The sequence below is a fragment of the Lasiodiplodia theobromae genome, assembly GCF_012971845.1.
Source record: "Lasiodiplodia theobromae strain AM2As chromosome Unknown scaffold_20, whole genome shotgun sequence".
Taxonomy (NCBI): Eukaryota; Fungi; Ascomycota; class Dothideomycetes; order Botryosphaeriales; family Botryosphaeriaceae; genus Lasiodiplodia; species Lasiodiplodia theobromae.
The window spans coordinates 842,247-853,007 of record NW_023336409.1 but is presented as its reverse complement, the minus strand read 5'-3'; the positions used below and the strand labels follow the sequence as shown (position 1 = coordinate 853,007).

The following is a 10,761-nucleotide window of genomic DNA, read 5'->3' as shown; positions in this document are numbered from 1 at the left end:
TAATCGGCGGACTACGACCACACTTCGTAAGTCCCCCTCGTCCCCCCTCCCCCCCCCCCCCCCCCCCCCCCCCCCCCCCCCCCCCCCCCCCCCAGTTAGAGCACTGATCTTATTGTTTGTCTAAATTTGATATCAATAGCTGTCTTTATGGATATATTTGTCCAGCTAAGGGATTTGCTGCTCACGGCGTTTCATAACTACGTACCAGCTCCGCTGATCAGACTCTGGAATCATTCCTCTCAGCTGCACACTTCGACAGACAACCGCTCGCTCCTATACAAGACCGCAAACGTAACAGGAAGGCGCGAAATCCGGCTGCTGCAAGTCGAGCCTGGTGTTGAAGAGGAAGAGATTCGGATCGACCTATTTACAGCCAGCCTTGCTGATCACCCTACGTACGAAGCTATATCGTACACTTGGGCAACTCCGCAGGGGGATATGAGTTTATCTGAATCCATCACATGCCGTTGTAATGGTCTCGATCTGGAAATTCGAGTTACTGTCAACTGCAAGGAAGCCTTGCGCCACATCAGGTACCTCGATCGACCGCGAACGATCTGGATTGATACGGTATGCATCAATCAAGAAGACGTTGAGGAACGGAACACCCAAGTAGCATTGATGTCACAAATCTATAGCCTCGCGTCTGGTGTTATTGTATTCCTTGGAGAAGGCACAAATAACAGCGATATGTGCTTGGACTTCCTGAGGACTTGCGCAGAGGATGAATTTGCTGCCCAAAACCGATGTGTTACTTCGACGCTAAGGATGGCACTACGCGAGCTGCTCTCGAGAGCTTGGTTCCGACGAGTTTGGGTGTTGCAGGAAGTGGCACTCGCTCGACGAGTAACCGTAATTTGTGGAACGAAAACGATCCCGTACAAGTATCTGACCTCGAAAAGGCTGAGTAGCCTAGGATTCGACCCGCACAGGGACGACGGATTAATTCCCCCAGTTTTGAAGCTTTCGAGGTTCGGCACTTTGCCGGTTGACCTCTTTCACTCACTGCTCCACATGGCTCGATCGTGCCACTCAACCGACAATCGAGACAAGATATTTGCACTTTTCGGAATGCTCGACATCACCTCGAGACATGATCTGAGAGCCGACTACACGGCTCCCGTACAAAGAGTGTATACAGAAATTGCGGTCTACTTTATCCGCCGCTACAACACCCTCGACATACTATCATTTGTCGAGCATCCCTCGAACATCGACGGCCTCCCCTCGTGGGTCCCTGACTGGAGCAAGCCCCCGCGGCTACCACCGCTGGGCCGCACTCGCGCCCTTCCCAGGGTGAACCACCACGTTCCAGCCATCTCAGACCTCCCTCCTCCGCAGACCAAATGGGACTTATCCAGGCTCGCCGTCAAGGGTCGAGTGGTCGATATTGTGCGTGTAGTGTCGCCAACCCACGCCCTTAAGCCATCCAGCACTGTCTGGGAGGACGAGCGTCTCGGGTCTCACACCGACATTGCTACATTATGGCGCCTCTTCAAATGGGATGCATTCGCCCGCCTCGAGTATCCCGTTCCCTACAATATCGCAGTTGACACCGCCCACTGGGTCCCCCTTCAGCTCGTGCACTACCCCTTCGGCACCGAGGTGCGCGGCGTCGGCTCGCTCTACCACGGCTTCGCATTGGACGCTCAGCTCTGCACTCGCGAGATCCGCAACCTACTGCGCAAGGCCGAAGCTATTGGCCGTGGGCGCGCTTTCCTGTGGGGAGCTGCGTCTATAGGCTTGGGCCCGCGGGAGACGCAGGCAAATGACTTGATTGTCTTGCTGGAGGGCAGCCTGCGGCCGGTCGTGCTACGCAGGCAGCAGACCGGCCTCGCGCTGGTGGGAGAGTGCTACTATGAGCCGACTGCGCAGACAAAGATGCTGCGCCACCAGTGCTGCTGGCATGTGGTTGGGGGGCGGAGGAGGTGCCATAGGTGCGAGGTGTTGGCGTACCAAGCGCGAACACCAGTGCAAGAGATGATTCTGGTGTGAAGACCTTGTCCAAAACGCTATGCTGTCATATATCCTGTAGTGGATCACCAGGCAAGCCAGCGTGGTGACCAACTCTTTCTGCAGAGTTGTAAGCTGACGAGGGGGTAGCTTGAGAATGTGACATTCATTCTATGGCCTGTGTCCCGAGGTGCCGACAGATTTTCTTAGCAGTGGCAGATAGGGTGTAGCGCAATTCAAACTAGGCACCCAGGTGGATGAAAGGTGCCCAGACATGTGGACTTCGAGGGTTTCCTTTCCGGACTTCAAGCACAGCAGCATGTACAGCCTCTGCTACAAGTCTGCTCTGGACACGTGTAGCGCCATAAAGACACAGGGACTCGTAGAAGCCTCGAGCAACTTCAACGCAAGCGTCGTCATTTGCCGGCTTTAAAGACCCAATTACGTGAGAAAAGCCTGCAACTTGGAATGCGCTTGCAAGATGAATACTCTCGTCAGAGAGCCTCTCAGCTGTGGTCTCTGCACTTGAGCAGGCAGACAGATATGCAATCCACGCGTGTGACTGCGAGATCACATTCCAGATGCTTGATACGGTCAGCTGGTCGAGTTTTGGCCCTGCTGGAGTCTGCTTCTGCAGAACCAAATGGCTGCCAGAGGGGTCTAAAGCATCAGCGTGACCGTGGCAAGCAAAGTGCACAATGCCAGCAGTCCCGAGCCCTTCCAACACTTGCTCTGCTGTGGGGTATTCGAGAGAATTGACCTCGAAGACTCCTTCAGCCACTTGTTGAATAGTCTCTCTCTCCCGTACCACTCCGGGTAGTGGATCGTAGGGTGCCGGTGTTGTTGGCATGGAAACTACCAGCAATGAATCCTTTCGGTGTTCAAATTTCGCCATTTGGTGCTCTCGTGCCCGGGCGTGATTTAGGGCTTTGATCGTGGGAGTATAGGAAGAAATGACGTGGTCCATGCAGTTCGTAAGGGAATCATTGTTGGAAAGTCCTGCAGCATGGAAGGGGAAGCCAGCAGCAACTCCAGTTCCAATCCACCAGACTCTGGGCATCTGATCATTGAACTCTTTCGAAGACAGATATCCCAGATGGTCCAGGATAGGCTCAACGCAGGTTTCCCACAGCCAAGGAAACATCTCTATATCTGCCTTTCGCTTCACACGAACATTTCGGCCCTGATCTGTCTCGCCCAAGCTTCTGTACCGCCCAAGCTTTGCGCGAATGGAAGAAGGGACCCGAGAAGCCATCTTCGGCAGCGGTAATTGGCTTATTCCGGAGGGTGAAATAATTATGGCATCAGAACCGATATCTGTAACATTCACCACGACGACTGGCCCTTCCTGACCACAGTTGACCAAGTCCTCCAGAGCAAGGGGCTTGAGGAAATTTTCAAAGTTTTCCTCCTTACGTATTCGAGCCTCGCAGTCCCGCAAGCGTTGGGCCGCTTCTTTCCGTTCTCTCCACATCCGCTCTCGGATGGCGTCATTCTGCTCCTCGATGTTTCGGAAGGCGTGGAAACGAGCCGCCTCGTACTCGTCCGCCAGCCCAGGATGGCAGCGGCGCAACTCCGATAAGTCGCTCCGGCTGTCGACAAGATTTCCGAGCAATATGCCACGGCCGTACTCCACATGCTGCAGAGCGCTGCCAACATCCCCGAGCTGAAGGGCAATGGCACAGGCGTCGGCTGCAAGACCTGATGTCTGCTCCAGAGCATATTGCTGGTCCGTCAAGCTCAAATGGCGGCTGCATATGTGCGGGAGAAGCTCGACAGCAGCGTTTGCGCATTGACTTGCTTCCTCCCAGTTGCGTTGCTTGTGGAGAATGCGAATCGCTTCGCGGAAACTGTATACACGGCGCAGGGGGATCGAGCTCGTGATTTTTCCAGCTTCCAGAAAGCACTGTAGAGCCGAGTCCTGATCACCGTCATCTCCTGTCTCTCGATGCCGATGCAAGAGCCGGTTTCCGAGGTTGTTTAGCATCCTCGTTCGGTCTGGATGCTCAGGAGGAAGGCTATCAACCGCTTCCTTAGCACAGATAATGGCCTTATTAAGATGGGCTGTGAAGTTGCTTTCGTCGTAGAGCTGCGCTAGATGGTTGCCGAGATTGTTGATAAGCCGTGCGCGAATCGGGTGGTCTAGTGGCAAGATTTGGAGTGCCTCCTCCCCCAATGACACTGCTCTCTCGAGATCTGATCGATTCCTAGCCAGATGATGTCTTACTGCGAGCCTGTTTGCGAGATTCGTGAGATAACAGGCTTTTGAAGGTCCGTGGATGGTGGTATCAACTGCCATCTGTATACTCGAAACGGCTCCATCGAGATCCTCTCGGTCTCCAGCACGGCTGAAGCGCTCCCCCAGACGGTTTCCAAGATTATTCAGCATCCCTGGCCGGTCAAAGTAGTGTTCAGGGACAACATCAATGGCCTCTCTTATCTTGCCGATGGACCTGACCAGATCTTCCATGTCTCCTGTCCATTGGTACCGGCATGAGAGCATGGCTGCAAGGTTACTGAGTAGAGCAGCGCGAACTGTGTATTCATGACAGGCATGCGAAGAGTCCAATGCTTCTTCCGATCTTGCAATGGCTGACTCAAGATCATCAATGTTGCCCGTGCGTTGAAAACGCAAGAAAAGGCTCCCGGCGAGGCTGCTTAGGAACGCTGCGCGGCTAGACTCTGCATGGTTTGCAGCCTCGACTGCCTTACTGCCGTAAAAGATGGCCTCGTCCAAGTCGCAGAGTTCCCCCGTTCTCTCGTATCGATCAGTAAGCATTGTGGCCAGATTGGCGCAGCGTCCGAGAAGATTGGAGCATTCGCCGGACTGGAATGCTTGCCTCGCTTTGTAAACTGCTTCATCTAGGTCCTCTATTCTCCCCGTGTGCTGGAAGTTCTCAGAAAGAGCTACTTGAAGGTTGCTCAGCAAGTTCGGCTGATTATCGGCATCTTGGGCTGGCATTGCAGTGGCTTCGGACAGCAATGCAATGGCCGATTCGAGGTCATCTTTGCTACTTGTCAGCCTGTATCGCCGTACTAGTTTCGTTGCGAGATTATTGAGAATCTGATGGCGATCGTCGTTGTCTGGCGATGTTGCTTGTAAAGCTCGCTGTGTGAAGAATATGGCCTCGTGGAGATCTTCCACGCTTCCCGCGCGTTCATGCCGTTCACCCAGAACGGACCCGACATTGCAGAGGAACCTGGCATTGTTCGGAGCCTCCGAGATGGCATCCCTTAAGATCGTTATCGCTGCATCCAGGTCCCCTGCGTCTGAGGTTTGCTGGTACTTGTCACGCAGTGACATCCCAAGATCATTGAGGATTTCTCCTCGTAGACTGTCGTGGCTCCTTGTAACTTCCAAAGCCGACGTCAGAAACACTATACTCTGGTTTGGATTGTCCAGGAAAGAGCATCTCTCCAGTAGCACCGCTCTGAAAGTATCCAAACAGGCGACCCTGTACGGATGGCTTTCCGGAGCAGTACGGACCGCCTCTCCCGCGGCTGAGACTGCTGCGTCAAGATCGGCAAGCTCGCCGTTCATCGCGTAGAGTTGCACGAAAAATCCGGCTAGATGTTTCAGAATCATCGCTCGATCATCGTCCTCCATGGGTTCGTTGGCGAGGATCTGTTTGGCTATGAAGATTTCTTGTTCAATATCTTCAGCGTTTTGGTCACTGTCTGGCCCGCCTTGTGTGTTTTCCGCGATAGTGTCACCGGTCGCCATGATCCAGGGAGGCTGTTCTCTCGCTTGTGATTCAATCAAAGGCCTCGATGGGGCTCGCACAGTAGGAGTGGCCAAAAGACTGAATCTATTACAACCAGCAGAGTGCCAGAGATGCGAGGCCAGATCGTCTGCACTCAATAATAGGGACGAGAGAAAGAAGGAGATGCGTTTAGGCGTAGTCGAGACAGTAGATCAAGTCCGCAGGGGAATTTTTCTTCAAAGCATAGTAAAACCAAATTTGAAACAGCCCAAAATATCAGAGAGAAGTTTAGACAGAAGAAGGAATACCGTCCACTCACCCTGCCTGACGTCAGGGGTCGGAAACACGTACCGTGATTCCGACAGCATGTGAAAGACCCACATTGAATGATAACCAAACTGTACCGGCACGGTCGGAAGTCCTTGTTGGCTTGATCATACTGGTGGATTCGGTCCTATCAGTGTACGGAGCTGAATTTCCCCGCAGCCACGCCACGTGTCGCTCAGACCAACAGAGCAGTGTGGAGACAACGACGGGATTGCGGGAATAGCGGATCTTTTTTGACAAACTTGATTTCGGTGCGGGCAGGATTCTCGATAAGCACGAAACCTGCTGTGCAGGCAGAGTGTCGTCCCGCGGCGACATTCGCCTTGTTTGTCAACGTCCTGCAATAGCTTCCCTCTTCGAGAGATCCCAGTTCACGCCACACCTATCAAACTACTTTGTGTCCGTTCCTCGGATAGCTTTATTTTGCTTTATTTCCGAACTCAAATTAAGCTGCAAAGTGAGAGCATACTCATCGATTCAGCACCCTGAAAATGGAGACCGACCGACCGGTCTCCGGCAAATTGGACACCACATCGATTAACCAAAGAAGAGCGCTGGTCATCGGGATAGATAAGTACGAAAATAGCAAGAATCTCCACGGGTGCGTCCCAGATGCGATCAATGTTCAGCATGTTCTCCAGACGGCTCTGAATGTTCCCGCCGCAAACATTTGTACCCTCCTGAGCCCGATATCTACTGAGACTTCCTTACCTCCTTACACACTTCCAACAAGAGCGACAGTCTTGCAGTCGATCCAGGATATTACTGAAAAAAGTCGAGCCAACGATTTCGTGTACATACATTTTTCCGGGCATGGGATCCAGGCTCCAACCGTGTACAAAAAAACCACCGACAAGGACGAATCGCTCCTCTTCCCGGATGGCACCATCATTCGGGACATCGAGCTCGGCGTCCTACTTGATAGGCTGGCAGACAAGGGTGTGACCGTGCTGGTTGTCCTGGATTGTTGTCATTCGGGCGGCGCCACAAGGGGTACAAAGCCCGATGGTTGGAGCGCCAGACAGGTACCCTACGAATTCCAACCAGGGGACTTGGAGCCCGTTGAATGGATCGGAAAGGAGCTATTCACTTCCACCGCGAGCACACTGCCGCCGCTGAAGAGCGAACACTGGTTTTGGAAGGGCAGGAAGTACAATCTTCTAGCTGCTTGCCAGCCGCATGAGTTGGCTCAGGAATTCCCAATCGAGGAAGGTATCTCTGGTTTGCTGACTTATTCTCTTCTGCACTTCTTGAAGGGACTGGAGCCTACTGATCTGGCGACCACGGCTTATCGAAGGCTCTTGGCAGCTGTAAGACGCACCTGCCAATCGGAGACGAATGACCAGTTCCCAATCCTGTTTGGAGATGACAGCAAGTCAATATTTGGTCTTACCTCTACCTCAATTAGCGAGAGTAGTGAGGCGTTGGCGCATGTGCAGCTGGCAAATCGTGGCGTGCTGACGCTTGACCGTGGAGAGCTCGACGGAATTGTTCTTGGAGATCATTATCAAATTCTGAACAATAGTGGGAGAGACACAGGGATTGTAGTGCAAATCACCAAGGTCGAGCCGCTGCGCGCTTATGCAGGAAAGACTGTTTCTGGCTCCATTCGTGCAGCACGCATCGGTTGGATTGCTCGGTTTGCAGGACGGACGCAAGTCACTCGAGTTATGGTGCACAATCCCGAAAACGAGCTTCAATACGGCGGCCAAGATGCTTTGGAACGGCTTCAGAATGAGTGGAGGCAGTGTTTCGACAACTCGCAGCCTTGGGAATTCCACTTCGGCGACACTCCAACCAACGCAAACTTCAACATCCGTCTCAACTCAATCTCCGTTTTCGAGATCTACAACGCGAACAACTTCATCATTCCGAACATTCCGCCGGTCTCTGTCGACTCCAGACACATGACGAAGATGCTGTGCCAGATCCTCATCCATCTGCAAAGATATCTCTCGTTTGACAAACTGCCTCGCCCGGCGCTCCAGCTCACTCCCACGCATCGGTTCACTATTGAACGCCAGCACGAGTCCAATGAAACTACGTACACACTACGATACATAAACCGAGCTCCGTACAAAGTCTACATCACCATCTTCGAGCTCACCCCGGACTGGGGCATCGAGCAAATCGTACCCGGCCCGGGCGAGGCAGGCTACTGTGTCGAGGCTAACAGCGAGATCGAGCCGATCAGCATGATGGTGTACATACCGGAGGAGCTCGAGGCGCGTGGCGTACGCCGTATAAGGGAGAAGTTCAAAATGCTGATTACCGTACGCCCACACGACTTCTCGCACTACAAACTCGAGTCGCTCGATCGGCACTTGGAGAGGGGAGCTAACTACAGGAACACACATATTCGGCGTGCGGAATGTGATGTTTGGGAGGAAGAGCTTGTTGAGCAGTTCGGCAGGGAAGAACTAGGCCCACAGTACTCCTACAGAGATGCGAACCTTTGATTTTGTTTAGCGTTTTTTTTTTGTTCGTGAATGCGTTATTTCTGAGTGTTCTCCCAGACTACGTGGTACAAATATAGACAATTTATTTCAGTTTTCAACATTCCAATTAACCCAAGACACCTAAAAGAGCTGAAATAAACGAAGATTCACTACTTCACACAAAGGCTCCTATCAGCCTAGAATATGAAAAATCTGCTCCTCGAGTAAGCCTTCCCTCAACATCTTGATGCCTTCGCCGTACATGATGCCGTGCAGGTAACACTCGCCCACGAGTCTCCAGGTCTCCGATGCACCATCCGATCTCAGAATGAATGGAACATTCGACCCAAACAGAATACAGATTACATCGTTCTCCTTTGCTGCGTCCGGTACAAGCCCATAAAATCGCCTGTAAGATCTAGCGAAACGCCTCCGTACTACCGCTTGCCGAACTTGTTCTACAAAGTATAGAACAGCTTTATCCTTGACTGAAAGGTCATCGGCAGGGTTTCTCATCGCTGTTTCCAAAGAAGGCTCTAACCCTATCTTTTGAAAGCTTTCCAAAACTTGATGAAAGGATTCTTCTATATCGCCACTCGGCACAAGCGAACTCAACTTTCCTGAACAATGCCACCAAAAGTTGTTTGCCGTCAACGTTTGAAGGTAAGATTCCAAAGCCGACTCGGACATAGGATAAAGACCTTGCTCCAGCGCTTGTAGCTCGGCCCATATTTCTATAATAGGATTATTCGAGCCATGGGCTCTCGTGATACAACGTGGCTTCGTGGATTTCGAAACATATGTGATTCTGTCGAAGAATACCCCTCGCACCTTCAACATCTTCTGGTCGTCTTGAACTTCGAAGCCTGCTGAGGTGGCCATGGAGCAGTCGAAACGTGGGTCAAAGCCGAAAATATCCGAGTGTAGTCTATGCCATTGTGGAATCCAAGACAAGTCGCTGACTGAACACGTCTTGGGATAGAAAACGGAAGACAGCACTCGTAAAGGACGCGGACCCTTCATCAATGAGCATGCAACCTCGTAATATACTTGCTTGACTGACTTTCGATAATCAGGCCGTACTAGCATATCCAAGCCATTGGGGTTTAATGCCGATGGATGGCCCAATAGCGCGAATACTTTGTCCCGAAGATCCGAAGCTTTGTGACTGCGGGTATGATGCAACACTTCCCAAAAGTCTTGTGGCTCTTCAAGTCTCCAGAACTCCTTCATTAAAGGATAGATTCTTCTCCTTTGCAGGTTATAGTCATTTTTTGCCCGAATTCTCTGAGTAGTGAGAAACGAGACTGCAAATACGACTTTCTGAAATGATATGCTCCAATCATTACAGAATAAACATGCACGCCAGGAAAGCCCGACCTCCTGCAAAACCCAAACTCGAGAGAACCACGGGTTCTTCACGAACAGTCTCAGTTCGAGGAACCCAGCGCCAAGCATATCTCTGGGGAGATCCGCTTGGACCTTGGCGAAAAAATTGCGTGATGGTGTCGGGTAGCCGGGGATGCGATCCACGGGTTCGAAAGCAGCGTGGATATTTTCCAGTGATGTTCGGAGCTGGATTGTTGCGGGATCTCTGATACAAATCAACACCTGATCTGCATTTGAGAAAACCTTTCCCATAAGTCTGACTTGGCGGGCACGCTCCGACAGGTCGTCTTGGTTGATGCACACTGCATCGATCCAGATACGCCGGACTTCGTCTCGCCTCCTTACTTGCTGCAGCGCAGACTCCGTACTCCGCGTAGTATGTAGCATGAAGCCATCCAGCTCAATGCTTCGTCTTTCGTAGTTCCCCCAGTGATACGAAATTGCTTCGTATTGAGGATTCGTGTCAAGACTGGCATCCACGAGGCGCCCACGTATAACATCAGAACCATCACCAGGATAGAGTTCGAGTAGCCGGAATGAGTTGGTTGGGAGGGGCGAGTAAAGGTAGTAATCCGGAAAGGGTAGTTGTTCCAGCCATGTGTTGCCAGGCCTATTCGTTGTCGAAGCCATCGTAGTGATCCTGAATTCGAGAAGTGAATTGAATGCCCATCCACCGAATCAAGTGATGAATGAGTTGTGAGTAGCAACCTTGCCATGTGGGAATGGTAACGATGCTAATCCGAGCACACGCGTTCTTTATAGTCGTGCCAAGACTGACATGGATCATGGTGTGTGTGGGGTTGTGTGGGGGGCTGCCTGATGCCATTGGCTAGTGGCGGTAGAACTAAACAAAATTTGTATTGCGGGCGCTTATAATAATCAACGCTAAAGTACACTTTCAGCATGTAAAGAGTCTGTTAACCCTTACAACAAGGCAGAACGGTATTCTC

General features: G+C 51.9%; 2 protein-coding genes across 2 annotated transcripts; both read left to right on the top strand.

The window, feature by feature from the left end:
• Positions 1-1,014: 1,014 nt before the first annotated feature.
• Positions 1,015-1,995, top strand: LTHEOB_7035 (HET domain-containing protein; the record flags this gene model as incomplete). The annotated part of the gene is made up of 1 exon (XM_035516357.1): positions 1,015-1,995. The coding sequence occupies one exon, from the start codon at positions 1,015-1,017 to the stop codon at positions 1,993-1,995; it is 981 nt and encodes a 326-aa protein (XP_035372002.1).
• A 4,480-nt stretch (positions 1,996-6,475) lies between these two features.
• LTHEOB_7034 (Metacaspase-1A) lies at positions 6,476-8,443 on the top strand (the record flags this gene model as incomplete). Its single annotated transcript, XM_035516356.1, has 1 exon — positions 6,476-8,443. One exon carries the CDS (start codon positions 6,476-6,478, stop codon positions 8,441-8,443), a length of 1,968 nt encoding a protein of 655 aa, XP_035372001.1.
• Positions 8,444-10,761: the final 2,318 nt, after the last annotated feature.